At 39.8% G+C, this 16,541-nt stretch overlaps 1 protein-coding gene across 4 annotated transcripts in view; it reads left to right on the top strand.

The window, feature by feature from the left end:
* Positions 1-16,541, top strand: part of Fmn1 (formin 1) — a 343,529-nt gene that overhangs the window by 249,249 nt on the left and 77,739 nt on the right. For all 4 annotated transcript variants that reach the window (XM_035446230.1, XM_027422271.2, XM_027422272.2 and 1 more), the window contains one exon: positions 9,896-9,988. In XM_035446230.1, the coding sequence (XP_035302121.1) occupies positions 9,896-9,988 (93 nt within the window). The remainder of the gene's footprint in view (positions 1-9,895; positions 9,989-16,541) is intronic.

Raw genomic sequence — 16,541 nt, 5'->3', positions numbered from 1 at the left:
CTTTTTCCATTCAGGCTGGTTCTTGTGTTTTTTCCCCAGAGACCTCTCCCCTATAGACTCTTTCCTTGAAGCTAAAATCTGGGCACCAGGACAATAGTAAACCAAGGAGATGTGGTCCCTGAGCTATGTGACTTACTACACCACCTGACCTACTTCAAATAGCCTATGCTACTTCATTGTGCTTTACTTTCATTCATGGTATTCCCTCTTCCATCACTTTTCTTGACATTTTCAACTTACTTCTCAAGTTGTCTTTTCTGGATAACATTTCCCAGTCCAGTATGCATTAAGAAGGCCCTACCCACTGTTTCATGACACCATACTATAATGTAATGTACTGATTTCCTAGTTTTGTCTTCATCTTGTTTTGTTTTTTTGTTTTACTCTCACTAGGTTGCAAACAGTTTTATGAAGATGAATATAGGTCTTGTTAGATAGTTGTGCCTAATGTGTGACACAGTGACATACAGAAGATACCCAGTACAAGTTTTGAATATATGAATGTCTGTCAAATGTGTTGTCATAGTAAGGCTAAGACATCTTGGCGGCCTGTGACTTAAAAGCTACTTACAACATCCATAGGATGTCCATAGGATGCAAAGGGCTATTAGAAAAGTGCATTGGTGCTTCTCTTCCTCCTTATTAAACATATTTGTTCTGTACTGTCTCTAAGATTGTTTCCATTTCGAGTCACACATAACCCATACCCACAGCAAGCAGTGTGAGCTCTCGAGGCTTTAGTGAAGTTATCAGGTGTCACAGAAGCCATCCTTCTGGAAGTCACTTGTTCCTATCCTTTTGTCCTTGCCTTTCTATAGCCATCTCACCTTCTTAAGGTGAATCAAACTCTTTCTTTCCTGTGAAAGACATCTCATTGCCTGAAGCTAGGGTATCAAACAAATCTATTCAGACTTGTATTTGGAGGAAGGGAGAGAGCTTAATTCCAAGAACTCATAGGCAAGTTTTGATCCTTTAGAGATGTGTGACCCATACACACATATATAACAATAATTAAAGAAGAAGAGGGGTATTATGAATTTGAGAGGGAACGAGCAGGAGGTAGCCCCTCTAGGACCATGTGGTCTGGTTGAGAAATTAGAGACAATCTCTATGGAAGCCCTTGTGGTTGTAATTAGAGGTTGGTATTGTCAGATGTCATTTAGCTACTTGCCTCCACAATAGGGACAATAGTGAGCATAAGAAGAGCATAGCATAGGTCAGAAGGTACATACAATTTAATAGATATCAATGAATCCAAGAGATCACCAGTAGGTGAAATTATGGGAAGACACGTGATAGAGGAGGAGCCACCTCTTACAGATGGTCACTGAAATGTTTATTGGGGTGAGATTGCATAGCATGGCAAGAAAAAGAAACCTTGCGCAAAACACAAAAGAATATTCACATTTAATGAAAAGATATAGGAAACCATCAGGAGGCAGGAAGCTGCTGGGGCAGCAAAGACAACAGAGTAAACTGGGAGCTGCAACTCCCAGGATGGAGGACACAGAAAAGAAGCAGCCTGCCATGGAATCCTGCTGCTGGCTCCCCACACTAAGCAAACAATGGGTGAACTTGTGGCTTCAGAGGACATTTTCAGTGTCTTGGAGGGGGTAAAGTTTCTTCAAGGAGAAAGAAATATGAAAAAGTGAATATTGGCAATTTTATGATAGTTTGATTATAAAAGTAATTAGACAGTGATCTATTGAGTAAATGATTAAACCACACATATTAGAAATGTCAGTTATCCAAAGAGTTTGTGTGGCTGTTGTTATTGTCTAGCTGTCCTTGTAAACAAAACCTAAGTAATATATAAACTAGCCAGTATTTCCGTTGCTTGACTCTATTAAATAGGTAAAGCCTATTTGATTTGGGTTAGTATTTACTCAAATTTATGAAATATTTGTTTATGTATATTTTATATGTGTACTTGCACGAGTTGATGTGCACTGTACATACAGGAGCCAGAAGAGGGCATCAGATCCTCTGGAACTTGAGTTACAGGTGGTTTTGAGCCACAATATGGGTGCTGAGACCTGAACCCAGGGTCTCTCCATAACTGCAGTAGCATTCTTAACCACTAAGCCATCTCTACTCTTTGTGTTTTAACTTTTTAAATGTTAACAAACATTTAATTCATTTGTATTACTTGTGATTCTCTTGTCAATTTCCAGTTATTTTTAGAAGAATTTTGTTTGTTAGCACTTATTGCTGTCTTTTGAAGGTAGACTATTATGTATGCTTTCTTGAGTATTTGTATATTACATACTGATTTCTCACTTCTGACCCATGGTTTAGTTCTAGCCCACATATATTATAACTGTGATGAAAGTCATAGTTGCACCTAAGATTCTAAGAATCACCTTCTAAAAGAAGCCCAAATAGAATATTTTCCTTTTACCTGTTCATTTTAGTTTCAGTTTAAATCTGATATTTAATTACCTTTTTTGTTATTTTTATGAGAAAATATAATTTACCCATTTAATGTGTACAATCCAAGAAATTTTAGTAGTTTCACAGAGCTGTGTAGCCATGATGAGCTTTTAAAAGATTATAGAGATTTTTTTTTTTACTCTAGATCAGTGGTTCTCAACCTTCCTAATACTACAGCCCTTTAATACAGTTCCTTGTGTTGTGGTGACCCAAATGATAAAATTATTTCATTTCAACTTCATAAATGTAATTTTGCTACTGTTATGAATCATAGTATCAACACATGATATGCAGGGTATCTGATATATGACCCCTAGGGGGGTCGTAACCCACAGGTTGAGAACCACTTCTCTAGAAAACCATATTGCAAGTCTTAGTCAGTACCATCCCCCACACACCCCGTCCTCTTCTAGCCCTAGGCAACCCTAATCTACATTGCCTTTTTGATTCTGTTTATTTAGGATACTTTAGTATTTTAGGATTGGCTTCTTTCACTTAGTATAGTGTTTTCAATGGTGTATCTATGTGGCAATATGTATCAACATTTCATTATTTTTATGCTCAAAGAATTTTTCATCATGGATATGAAATGCATTTTATTTATTCATTCATCAGCTGGTGGATAATTGGGTTATTTCTGCTTTATGGAATATGGCAAGGCTGTCCATTCAACATAATGTTCTATTTAACCTTGGGGGTAGAGGTACTATGTGTGTGCCGGTAGAAAATAGCACATACACACATACATGTAAAAGTCAATGTAATAATATCTGTAGTATGCTCAGGTAAGTAACATCCTGATGCAGTGGGCATGTTTCTAAGTCCTGTTTTATTTTCTAATATACAGTTGCCCACTCAAGCTTTTTAACCACTTTAGAAACAAATGTTTACTCTTGCATTGATAGTCATTGGGAGAAATAATTTGCATGTGAAAACAGCTGAATCCCCAAACCACAGCTAAAGAAGCACCTCTGGTTGCATATAGATTGCCCATAACTGAGTCTTTGACGTACAGCTGTCTACATTGAACCTGAAAATGTGGCCACTGGGGGGCTGCTTAGCAAAAAAAAAAAAAAAAAAAAAAAAAAATTGACAAAGCAACTTTGCTTCAAAATCTATGTTATATGGATTTCTCCTAGAATAGAATTTCCCTTTATTCCTACCCACTCATCTCTGGCCTAAGATTGCTACCATTACCCATTACCACACCATGCTGTTAAATGTTTGTAATATGACTATGAAAACTCATGCACAAAAATTTGTACTTGTGTATCATTGCTTTTCATTTAGATCAAGTTGAAATTTCTCTTTACGTTGCCTTTTCCATATAGCCTTTAAATGCATAATATATATGCACATATATAATAATACTCATATATATATGATATATATGTTATATATATCATATATATATATTATATATATATATATATATATATGTTAGTGATGTAGCTTAGTGCTAAGCCTTTTCTCTTAATATGTTTAAGGCCCTGGGTACCATCCCTAGCACTGTAGAAGAAAGGAAAGGAGAGAAGGAGGGAGGGGAGAAGAGAGATAAAAGATATGAAAGAAGGTATGGAAGACTCACAAAGCAAGACCATCTCATCAGTGTCAGCCTTTCATAAGCACATGAAAACACTTTAATAGTTTATTAATTTCCAATCTGCTTTCTGCTTTCTGTAGACTGTGTTGCTGCTATCCAAAGTAAGATATACTGTTTTTTTTTTTTTAGCATCTTATTATATTGGGAATAGTGTTAGATTTGACCTCAATTATTAACTATATCATTATAAAGTATGTAGGTTAAGCTATTATCCAGATTCTGATTTCTAAATACACTTACACACGTTTATTTTAACAAAAGTGTATTTTAGAGAATAAAGCTAAAAAAATGCTCACTTTCAAGAAAACCCACATATGCATGTATTGTTTGACATGTGAAAAGCACAGGTGAGAATATTGTGCACCCTGTTGCTAAAATGATGAGGGCAAAGATGTGTCACAGGAAAGAAGTAGCCGTATGTTGGCATGCAGTTCTAATTTCAAGGAACAGCCATCACTATGTGCTATATAAGAAACATTAGTGGCACACTCCCTCCAGTGTCTGAGGGAAATATCACTGATATCTCCTCAGTACCTGGTCCAATTTCATGCACATCATAGGTGCTCAGCAGACATTTGTTAAGTTGATGTATTTATTAAATGAATTCCTTTGTAATGAACTTCTTCACCGAGCGTCATAGGCTCTTTACAGCCTGAATCCAATTTCTCTCTCTCACCTAAACCCCATTGATAGAACACAAAAATATGCTACAAGCAATTTCATATGTTGCTGGCCATATGTTGCTATGACAACCCTTAATGCTGACCCTTTGAGCATGGAGCTTGTGGAAAAGACAGATCTTAGAAAACTTAAGAGTGAGCAGAACTGGCACAGAACCATGGAACCAGGGGATTTCCTTATTGGGAATTAGGTAAGCAGAGAGAAGACAATCCCAAAAGCATAAATCCTAAAGTAAAATGTATTGTGGCTTTGCCAATCATGGATACACACACACACACACACACACACACACTATACATTTAGACTTAACTGAGTCCATATAGCTGTCTCAAAGTAATTGATAGTAATTTCCCATGTACTCTGATACAAAATACATAGGATTTTGACCAATTATATCAGAGTTGATTTTATGTCCTTCTAATCTACTTTTGCTTTTTAATGTGCCTCAATGAACTTCATTTTTAGGGGTCAAAAGCCAGAAATAAATAACCACCCATCTGACCTTAGAAGTTTGACATTTGAAATCTTGAAACATGCAAGATCATATTTTTTTTCATTGTAAGAAGTCGGAAAGTACATAGCCTTTAAGTGGGAGTCTGATTTTAGTTGTTCTCTATTATTCCATCATGTATCAGTTTACATTTCCCTCTTGCAATAACCACTTATTAGTAGTCAACTTTAGAAACTAATGTTTTTTATAGTTGAAAGTTTTACAGAAAGGAAAAAAAAAGACAGACTTGGTTGGTTTTAATGTTGGAGGTCCTGGCACAGACTGTGTTTAAGGCAACTTTGGTGGTCTGGCAAGACTGTATAGTAGTCTTCTAGTTGGACAATGAGTGGCATTTACGAATTTGTTCATGACCTCTCTTCTTTGTGCGCCTCCAGTCTCCAGTGTCATCATTAATTAGTCTTGGGTCTCCCGTTTGTCTGTTAGAAAGCGTCTTGGGTAAGCCAAGTTAATAAATTGGAGTGTGTGAGCTGCTGGCCACCGGAACACGCAACTGTGCAGGGGCAGTCAGAGGGCAGCCTTCTCCTTTGATCCTGTGGAGAAGTTTAATTCTAGCAGGTCGCATGGGATCCCCAGCCTGTGGGGGTGCAGAGATGTCCTTGCAGCAGACCCATGGGGCTGCTGTCATTTGTACTGGTTTTACTTTCTAATTTCAAAACCAGGAGGTTCCTAGATGTGGGGAATGATTTCCCAAGCTAGCTTCCCCCTTTTGGGGGGGGGGGGCATTCTTTAGTGGATTCTCAAGGGATTGAGAGGCATTACTTCAGTTGGGGATCTGTGCTGTGTCATGTCTCTGTAAAAGGGTCACTCAGCTTCTTCAGCATTTAGTCCGCAGCCATCACATTGTAATCTTCCCACTGGGAAATGTTTCCTGACCAAGTTTACTACATAACCATAATAACAAATTTTTCAAAGTTGCTTGCTAATGCTACATATTCTGCAAACTATTTTTATGCCTTATCTTATATCATACAGAAAGGAAGATGTCATCATTTTCCAATAAGAAAAAAATCCACGGCCCACCTGAGCCCAGGGAAGTCTTGGCCCAAGCACATAGTTTTTCCAACTCTGAGACATGGCTCATAAAGTTTGAGCAGTTTTATGGGCATCCCATCTGTCACTACTTCCAGGACAAAAGAAGAACTGTAATAACCAATCTTTTCAATTCAGGAAAAGTAGAAGCCATGTTTTGGTGACTATGGGCACAAGCTCTTCCTGAACCTTTACTTTGATTAGAAGAAGTAACCTTGGAGGAATGAACCTCATGATTCCAGTTATGTTTTCTAAATTGATAGTGTGACATATTATTTACTCATAAAAATAGTACTAAAAATTGTTATTGGAACTTGAATGTCACTGAGGGTGCTTTGAATTTAAAGAACTAGTGGTTTATGCTGTGAGAAACCATATGGCTTCATGTATTCAGAGAGTCATAACTGTGTGTGTGTCAGGAGAAAAGTATGCCTTTCTGGAAGTTCATTGTCAAATGATGAGTCAAAGCAGATTGTTCAAAGTTTATTTGACCCATGGCCTGGGCATTGATCTCCTCTAGAAATGCCCAGTCAATATGATCATCTTTACTACCTTGCTTATTATGCCTCATGGGTTGAGGTGGTGGGCAGTGCTAAGGTCACTAAAGTTCACTAAGCCAGGGACTGGGGAGGTGACACAGCTAGCGAAGTACTTGCCAGATACATATGAGGACCTAAGCTCAGTTCACTAGCACCCATGTAAAAGCTAAGCATGGTAGTACTTGCCTATAATCCCAATGCTCGGAGAAACAGAAACGGATAACTGTGGCAGGGGCTGACTGGCTGGCATGCCATTGGCTCAGTGAGAACTCTGTCCCAATAAATCAGATGGCCTCAAAATGAATGCACATACACATAAACACACACATTGAACATGCACACAGACACACACTGAAAATACGCACTTAAATGAAGTTTTTAAATATACTAATCCCTTTTAGATGGACTTGGGTCACCCATTATAGCTTTCTCACCCTTTAACTCTACCCTAACTCCATAATCCAGATCTCTATTCTACCTTTAAAGTGTGTCCCAGTTCTGTCTATAACCCCCTCTCCTTTTTTCCCTTTGTCCTCTGACATCACTCAAGCTCAAAGCCCTTCTCTTTCACTGTTTCAGCAAGAGAATGATGATATCAGGAGGGATGTTTGCCAGTGTCCAAACTGTTTATCTACTTGGAAAACAAGAAAGAGAAATTTGATGATAGTAGAGAACTTAGAGCACTTTTTATAAAGAAGACCAAAAATGTTCTAATATATATGCTTTTTGTTTGCTTGTTTTTACATCTTCTGTGTTTGTTTGTTCTGTGAGCACATGCATCTGTGTTTGTTTGTTAGGACATGCAGAGGACAAAGAACAACTTTCAAGAGTTGATTCTCTCTTCCCACCATGTGAGCCCAGGTAGCAAACTCAGGGCAACAGGCTTGGTGGCAAGTGCCACTGAACCGTCTCACTGGTCCCAGAAACAAATGTTTTGAAATGGTTTGGCTGATTTTAAGCAAATTATTATCCATTTGTTCCAACGTAGGATTTGTATTTTTCACCTTGGTGAATTGTTACGAAACAAAACAAAGCTGTCAGTGTCTGTATAGCAGTGAACAGGTTTCCCAGCTAGCACTGGGACAGCTGCCCAAATAGCAGTAGATAGTCTTTTTAAGCTCTAGCCTGAAGTCTTCGAAAGCAGCAGTGCTGGTAGAAGGCCGAGTCAGGGTACTCCTGTACTGGGATCTGGTAACCCTGTACTATAGTGAAGGCTTGGAACCCTGAGAATGAACTTAAACAACACAAGATGGCTTGAAATCATACTCGCATTCCAGCACCATCTTCTAATCTCCCCGCATAGTTGAAGAGTCTGGAAATCGGGATGCCAGTACTGCAAATGAAAAGTGTCAGGCCAAGTGTGGTTCCTCTCTCCTGCAGTATCTGCACATAGTAGACTCAACCAGAGTTGAAGGCAAGACTGTCCCAAACAGAAAAAGTGTCAGGTGGCTACCTGCAGAGGATACTGAGTAGCTTTGCTTGAGGAAGAAAAACAAAAACAAACAAAACAAAAGAAAAAACGCCAAATGACTGCTTACAATGCCCTGATGTAAATAAAGGTCCCTCCCCAAGAGCTTTCTTTCAAAATGCCTTGCCTTCTTGTTTACAGATTCTTCCAAGATATAAGGTATATATTTCTACACACACACACACACACACACACCTTGAGACAGGGTTTTCATACGGTGCCAGGTCAGACTGAAACACTCTGTGTAGCATAGTCTACCCCTACACGTGAGTTCCACCTGCCTCTGCCTCCCAAGCTCTTGGATTACAAGTATACACTACACAGCTAGGTGTTTCTCTATTTTATTTTAACTGGGTAGCATGATTTTCTTATGATAAAAAATCCAGTGTTTAATTTGATATCTTGGACAAATGTCTATCAGTAATTTCCAGCCATTGCCAATAGTTGAAGCCTCTGGCCAAAAGCAAATGGAAACACGGGAAGACATCTTTTGCCTGAGTTAACCACTCCTGGACACAGTAAACTCTTACTATAGTTTATATGTAACCAAATCAGAACATTCTGGTTCTAAGCAACCTAACTATCAAAATAATAATTCATTATAAATTCTGGGTGTCCTGTCTGAAGAAAATAAAGTAAAATTACTTCATGGGCTACCAAAGTGTTAGGTGTGTGTTGTGAGGGCCACAGGACCCTCACTCCATAACAAATGCTGGAAACTCAGAGTAGGGAAACATGAGGCAGATTATTTTAGGATTTTGAGCACTCCAGCACAGAAAAATAGAAGGGGGCATCCTATTGCTTCCTGACAATAGTATTTATCACTCTGAACTCAGGTCCCACCCTCCTTTTCCTCATTGGTCAAACAATCAGGGAGAGGGGTTCTATCTTACCCATCACCTGCTACTTATATTTGTCTGTTTCTCTAACAAAGACTGCATGTGAGTTTATTTCTACCTTTTGTATCCTGTTTGTTTTAAAGCTTTGCAAGTGTCCCACATCTGAGGCTCACTAGGAAAGCTTGGCTGTTAGTGATTTTCTCCTCTGAGCTTATAGTTTGGGTGAGGATAGATGAACTAGCATGCCAGTTGGGGTCCAGTGTTTTCTGTCCTGTTCACTGTGGCAAGATTTATGCTGATTCTCAGCATTTTCATCTTGAAAATGACTTTGTTTGCTTTAAGTGGGAGGCATGAAGAACAGATACAGTACTACCTGAACTGGACTCGAGTGTCCATCCATGGCCATGAGGATTCTTTAACTTGATGATTCCGGGCAATTTGGATTTGTGCAAAATCCTTCTCTGTCTATAAATCTGAAGAGGGCCAGGGCCTTTTTCCCCCCCTGGGATCAATCCTTAGGTACCTTCTCCACTCTATTATGAGGAACAAAAAAGAAAGATGTTTTACCTGCTACAAGTCATAGATCTTTTGTGAATGGCTAAAAGGAAAATTGAATGCTTCCCATATCCTTGTTCCCAAAGAGAGGTACAGAATGTGCTGTTTTTCCCCCATGGAGTTTGGTTAAACTGATTGACATGGAATCTGTACAACTGATAACATAATGCTGTGTCCACGTAGGATATCAACAAGTAGTTATTATTGATTAAGTATAATCTACACTTCTCTTTGCAGCAAGTGAGCAACAGATGAAGTTGGTATGCAAGGAGTCCCCAAAGGAGTATCTGCAGCCTTTCAAGGACAAGCTGGAGGACTTCTTCCAGAAAGGTAGGAGGCTTTCTCAGCTGCACATCAGGATACTCAGGACCCTTCTTGACAGCACGCTTTCTGAGGCTCCTGTTGTCACTTATTCCGACTGACCACAGACAACACTGCGGGGGTCCATGGTCCATCTTCTAGTGGCGGTTCCATCCTCAGTGTAGATGGAGTTGTCCTGTAGCCTTTGTGTCACCTTCTAAGACCATTTCATACTTCCAGTCATTCATTGACATTTCTGCTTTTGAAATGTTTTAAAGGCAAGCTTCTCTGTCTCCCCTGGAGCACAGGTATTCTTGGTGCATGTTAACCAACCACAGTGTGGACATGCAAGGCTTACAACACAGATGTCCTTGGAGCATGTTAACCAACCACAGTGTGGACATGCAAGGCTTACAGCACAGGTATCCTTGGAGCATGTTAACTGACCAGTGTGGATATGCAAGGCTTACAGCACAGGTGTCCTTGGAGCATGTTAACCAACCACAGTGTGGACATGCAAGGCTTACAGCACTGGTGTCCTTGGAGCAGCATGTTAACTGACCAGTGTGGATATGCAAGGCTTACAGCACAGGTGTCCTTGGTGCATGTTAACTGACTACAGTATGGACATGCAAGGATTACGTAGTCTGGCAGCTCAAATTTGTGGTCAGCCTGACAGGTAGGCAAGGATTATATTTCTGGTTTCATGAGGGTGGTGACCTGGAAACTTGAAATTTGTTGTTGTTAGTTGTATTGTATTTTCCATTCCTTTACAGAGAGGCAAATGGGGGCCCAGTGAATGTCATTATCCCACTACTTGGCACCCTCTGGCACATTGGGATACCCAGGAGACCCTGCACTTACTTAGAAACCTTTGCAGGTTCTGTACCTTCCTTCATATTTTTGGTAGCACTGAGAAGCTTTTATTGATCAGTGTTAGTGAACATTAAAATACAATGCTTTGTGCATTTCCTATTTTAATTTTCTGAATTCAGTTTAAGATTTGAAAGAAAACTAAGTGTGGAGTTTTTGGATGGAGCTTTCTTCTTTACTAGAAAGCCAGGGGAAATGCATGCGGGAACTGTTGGGAAAATTTTAACATGCTGTTTCTATTACTGAATAAGGCCACATGATACCACACCATCAACAAAAGACTGCTAAGTTGGGTCAATTGACAAAGTATGGCCAAACCACCTTGGAAATTAGCAGAGAAATTCTCAGTCCATGAGTCACAGGAACTGCATCCCAGCTGCTCCCTTTGTGCAAAGATCACTGCTCTTTCCTCCATGGCAAAGCCTTGTTTTTGTGAAAGCATAAGTCTGAGTTGGTCTTGCTGAGCCTCATGCTTGATGGGAATAATGAATCAGGGTCAATACCATCTTGAGCGCAAACAATGACTCAAACATTTTGTTCTGTGTGCATGTTACTAGGTACTTTTTTATGTAACTCATCAAGGCAAATGTGTTGCTTTATGGTTTTACTACACATATATAACCTATAGATGCTTCCATAGCCAGAAGATACTTCTATTCACTGCCCTTAATTCATAAGACTGTTTCTTTTCACACATGTAAAGTGAACTTAAAACGAGGTCCGTATGGTTTACATTCTATACTTTTCAAAATTTTACTATTCTATATCTGGAAAATTCTAACATGTATATATTGGAGATCCTTCCTGTCTGTCTGTCTCAATGGCCTTAAAGTCTTTCTTTTTTTTCCCCCCCCAAGAGATTTTTTTTATTAGTTCAAATTAGAAACAATGCTGCTTCACAAGTCAATCCCTTCTCCCTCTCCCTCCCCTCCCCCAAACTCCCCACCAGTGCCCCACCTCTTCACCCCCTCTGCTCCCCAGGGAGGGTAAGGCCCTCCATGGGGGTTCCCCAAGGTCTGTCAGATCATCCTGGGCAGGGCCTAGGCCCTCCCCCATGTGTCCAGGCTGAGAGAGCATCCCTCCATGTGGGATGGTCTCCCAAAGTCCCTTCTTATACCAGGAATAAATACTGATCCACTACCAGGGGCCCCATAGAGTGCTGAGGCCTCCTAATTGACATCCACATTCAGGGGTCTGGATCAGTCCTGTGCTGACCTCCCAGACATCAGTCTGGGATCCCTGCACTCCCCCTGGTTCAGGTCAGCTGTTTTTGTGGGTTTCACCAGCCTGATCCCGACCTATTTGCTCTTCACTCCTCCCTCTCTGCAACTGGATTCCAGAGTTCAGTTCAGTGTATAACTGTGGATGTCTGCCTCTGCTTCCATCAGCTACTGGATGAGGACTCTAGGATGGCATATAAAGCAGTCATCAGTCTCATTATAAGGGAAGGGCATTTAGGGTAGCCTCTCTACCATTTCCTAGATTGTCAGTTGGTGTCATCTTTGTAGATCTCTGGAAATCTCCGTAGTGCCAGATCTCTCCTCGAACCTATAATGGCTCCCTCTATTGTGTTATCTCTTTCTTTAAAAGAACCAGTATCTTGATACTTTGAGAATTCTATTATTTTGATGAACAGAGATAGCTATGAATAGTAACCTTTGAAAACTTTTCATTCTGTGGAAATTTACCGTGTTTCTCAGCTCAAGGAAACAAGCCCTAAAGTAGTGCTTGAGAATTTCAAATTTTTGAGTAGTTTGATTATATTGACCCTCCCCTCTACTCCACCCTGATCAATTCTCTCCATCCTCACTTTTCTGCATATTTAACTTTTGTACTTTCTTCCTTTTTTAAAAGATCTACTGGATCCAGTTTGTGTTGGCTAACTATACTTGGGAGTGGAGCCTGCCCTACTAGGTCACACCATTAAAGGAAACTGACTCTTTCTCTTCCAGTAGCTATCAAATGCCAATAGCTCCTTAGCTACCAATGGGATTTTATGCCACCAAACCTCCATGCTGAGATTTTGTTTGGCTTGAGCTTGCACAAATCTTATGCATGCTGTCACAATCTGTATAAGTTTATATATGTGCAATTGTCCTGTTGTACGTAGAAACACTTTCTTTAAAGTTATCTACCACTTCTGGCTCTTAAAGTATTTCTACTCTCTCTGCTTTAAATATCCCCACATCCTGGGGGTAGGAGTGTGATGGGTACATCTCCTTTAGGACAGTCCCGTATCCCTGTGTTAATCACCATCTACTAGAAGGAGTTTCTCTGATGATGTTTAAGGGATGTTGTGACCTATGGATAGCAATAAGTAACTAGGAGTCATTTTAATAGTATGTCTATTTAGAGAATAATAGTATTGGGTTCCCTCCTAGAGCTATAACCTATTTAGCCATGAGCTCTTGGCCCCATTAACAATGGCAGGTATAGTTTCCATTTCATGGAGCAGGCCTTAGATGCAATAGGAAAGTGGTTGGTTACTCCCATAACATTTGTGCTATTATTGCACCCGTAACTTGCCAGGCCAGTGCTTATTGTAGCTTGCAAGGTTCATAGCTGGGTGAAACTGGATGATTAGTATTCTCTTCCAGTATTATGGATGGCACCAACCTATTCTATGAAAGTTAGCCAGTATGGATAAAACTTCCAGGTTGGTTTCACCATGTTCTTTGACCCAGATATATGGTACTTGCAGAAACAGGGTCTTTCCATCAAATTCTGAAGGTAACAAAGAGTGTTTGCAGTAGCCTCTAACCTTGTTGGTCTATAGAACTTCATTGGTCAACAACTTCAGAAGAGGTGACCCATTTTTCTAAGTCTCAATATCCAAAGCCAACTCTAGATCCACCAGCAGCTTCTCTGGCAGTGGAAGCTTTAAGGGACCAGGCAACAGAATATTTCTCGCTCTCCAAACAGCACCATTGTGAATTTCAAATGGAAGATTGCTCTTGTCAACTTCAGTTCACTTTTTGATGTATATTCAAAGATATGTATTCTGAACCTACCATATGTAAGATACTGATAATCCTAAAATGGTTCGTATTCCTAGATCCTATACCAAGGGCTTTCTGATTAGACCAAGATGGGCTAGATATAGCCAGCCCTCCTTTAGCCAACAGAGTGAAGGGAAGATGAAAGGGACACCAGGAATGGTCTCAAATCATGTTTTTTAAAAAATATCCAAAACAAGACACAAAAAGAATTCGAAGGGAATATTATACTCTATTTTTTTCAAACTTAAGAATATAGTGAGAATTTTAAATGTTCCCAACATGATGGGGTGAAAAGTCCACTGTGGAAATGGCACATTATTATTACCTTATTATTTTGCTGAGTTTATAGAAACAGCTTGGACTTGCACTGTATAATACAGCAGACATTGGCTACATTATGCTGCTGGGCAACTCCAATATGGCTAAGTCCAGTACCAGAGCAAGAGAAACCATGGAAAATCTGTTCTTTCTGTTTTCTTAATATTGATTTCATTGTCAAGTGATTGTATCTTCATTTTATTAGGTAACATAAGTGAAATATAGCCTTAGTATTAATCTTTTTACTCTACTTTTTAAGCATTACTATCAGACAACTTAAAAATTCTGTTTGTGGCCCATATCATATTTCTGTTGGAAGACATGACTCTAGAGCTATGGTCCCCATCTTTCTTCATCTCTTCCTGTATCCTTCCTATTACTGTTCTGCCTTCTCAGCATCATCATCACAGTATAGAGTTTCACAGACTCACCCTGTACCGGCATTGGCTCTACATCTGGCTGATAGCTAAGGCTGCTCGGGTGATGGTGTGGCACAGTAGCACATGAGGCCATGATTTTGTAGTTCAGCAGTATATAACTGAGAACTACATGATGCAGAATATTAGCCTAAAATATGATTTAGAAGCTGGAGCTTCGCTCACTTGCTAGACACACACATGGAATATCCCCTGATTACTCTTGGTACACTAAAGAGTAGTTGCTTTTTAAGAAAAAAAAAGATTTATTTGTTTTCAGTTTCACTTGGCTCCATTGTCCATGGACTGTGTTTAGGCAGTATGTCATGATGGAAACACAGGGAAAAGACAGTACTACTTTTGTTTTGCTTTTTTTGGTTTGGTTTTTAGAGACAGGGTTTCTCTGTGTAACAGCTCTGGATGTCCTGGAACTCACGTTGTAGACCAATCTGGCCTCAAACTCAAGATCTACCTGCCTCTGCCTCTGGAGTGCTAGGATTAAAGGTCTACACAACTACTGCTGCCTACTATCTTTTTAAGTGTTTTTTTAAAGTTGTTTTTCTAATTAATAGAAAACATAACATTCTCTGCCCAACACAAACATGCATTACTGACCTTGCATAATCACATTTTATGGCAAGTTTCATGCAATTTAAGTATACCATTTATCTCATTTCACATTCTCCTAAGCAGCAGCTCTATAACCTGTGTTTCTAAGGGAGGAACTGCTGCTAACGAAGCCTTGATGCACAGATCATAAGATATACCTCAACACTGGAAATACTCAATGTGAAATCCCCATCAGTCTTGGAGTTGGCACAATATGATAATAAAACTGGGCATTGGGAGCAGAGAGGAGGAATGGCCAATGCTTCAGCGAGAACTGTGGAGGAGATTTAAGAAAGGAAATATGTTTTGTTAAAACATTTTCAGAAGGATCAGAGGTCTCTGCTTCGAGGGGTGATGGTCTCAGACATTCACAAAGAGTCCATATGGTCTGGATCCTGTGTAAAACAGGTCTCTTGATTTTGCCCTTTGGCAGCCATCTAGCGATGACCACCACCTTGCTCTGCAGAATTTTTCTCAGACAGGTTAGGAAAGGTAGTCCAGGCAGAGGGAACACCGAAACTCTCAAAATGATCAAAGATGTGATGTGTTTAAGAAATAGATGAAATTTGGTGTCCCAGATCATAGGGTTTATGTGAAGTCTTCAAGACCTGTAAGGAGAAGAGAACCACCATAGGACTTGATGAAGAACCCGATACACAGCCGACACTATTGTCAGATACACAACCGACAATAGTAGAAAACACTGCATACAGGAATGTCAAGTGCATGCTGGGCTGTGTATATTGTTTGGTGGGGAAGCAATGGGGGAATCACTTTTCCTTTTGTTGTTAAGAAACATATTACAATTATCAATAATATAAAGAGAATTGAAGGAGCAAGAGACTTGCAGAGAGACAGTAAAAATGGCCATAGGAAAGAAGAATAGAGGGATGGAGAGAGGGAAGGAGGGAGGGACAGAGGGAGGGAAGGAGGGTTATATAAAAAGCTATGTTAGGTGCACTGCAAAAATAAAGCAAAACGCATGGAAAAGGTAACCCCCCCTTTCTTGCCCAGATAACTGGCTGGATACTTATAAGAAAGACAGTAAAATAAACTCTGGGCATTATACCTTTGATGTGCTTGTGTGGCACACAGGCAGAGGTGCTGGGTTTGTGGGAAAAAGTTTCATGACACTGCAACATGATGCTATTGTCTACAAAGTTCACACTCAAGTAATCTGTGGCTGAGTTACAAAAAAACTATAATGTCTAAAGAAGTTTATAAGTTTGTGTTGGGCCATACTCATGGCTCTCCTTAGCTGCCTGTGGCTAAGTCCACAAAGGTAGCAGTTTATGACACAGGGATACATGTGGCAGTCCAAAGGAAAAATGTAGAATAAAAAGGTATCCAAGTATCAGACTGGCTGAG

This window comes from Cricetulus griseus, chromosome 6 (genome assembly GCF_003668045.3).
Source record: "Cricetulus griseus strain 17A/GY chromosome 6, alternate assembly CriGri-PICRH-1.0, whole genome shotgun sequence".
Classification (NCBI taxonomy): Eukaryota; Metazoa; Chordata; class Mammalia; order Rodentia; family Cricetidae; genus Cricetulus; species Cricetulus griseus.
This window is presented reverse-complemented; position numbering and strand designations above follow the sequence as displayed.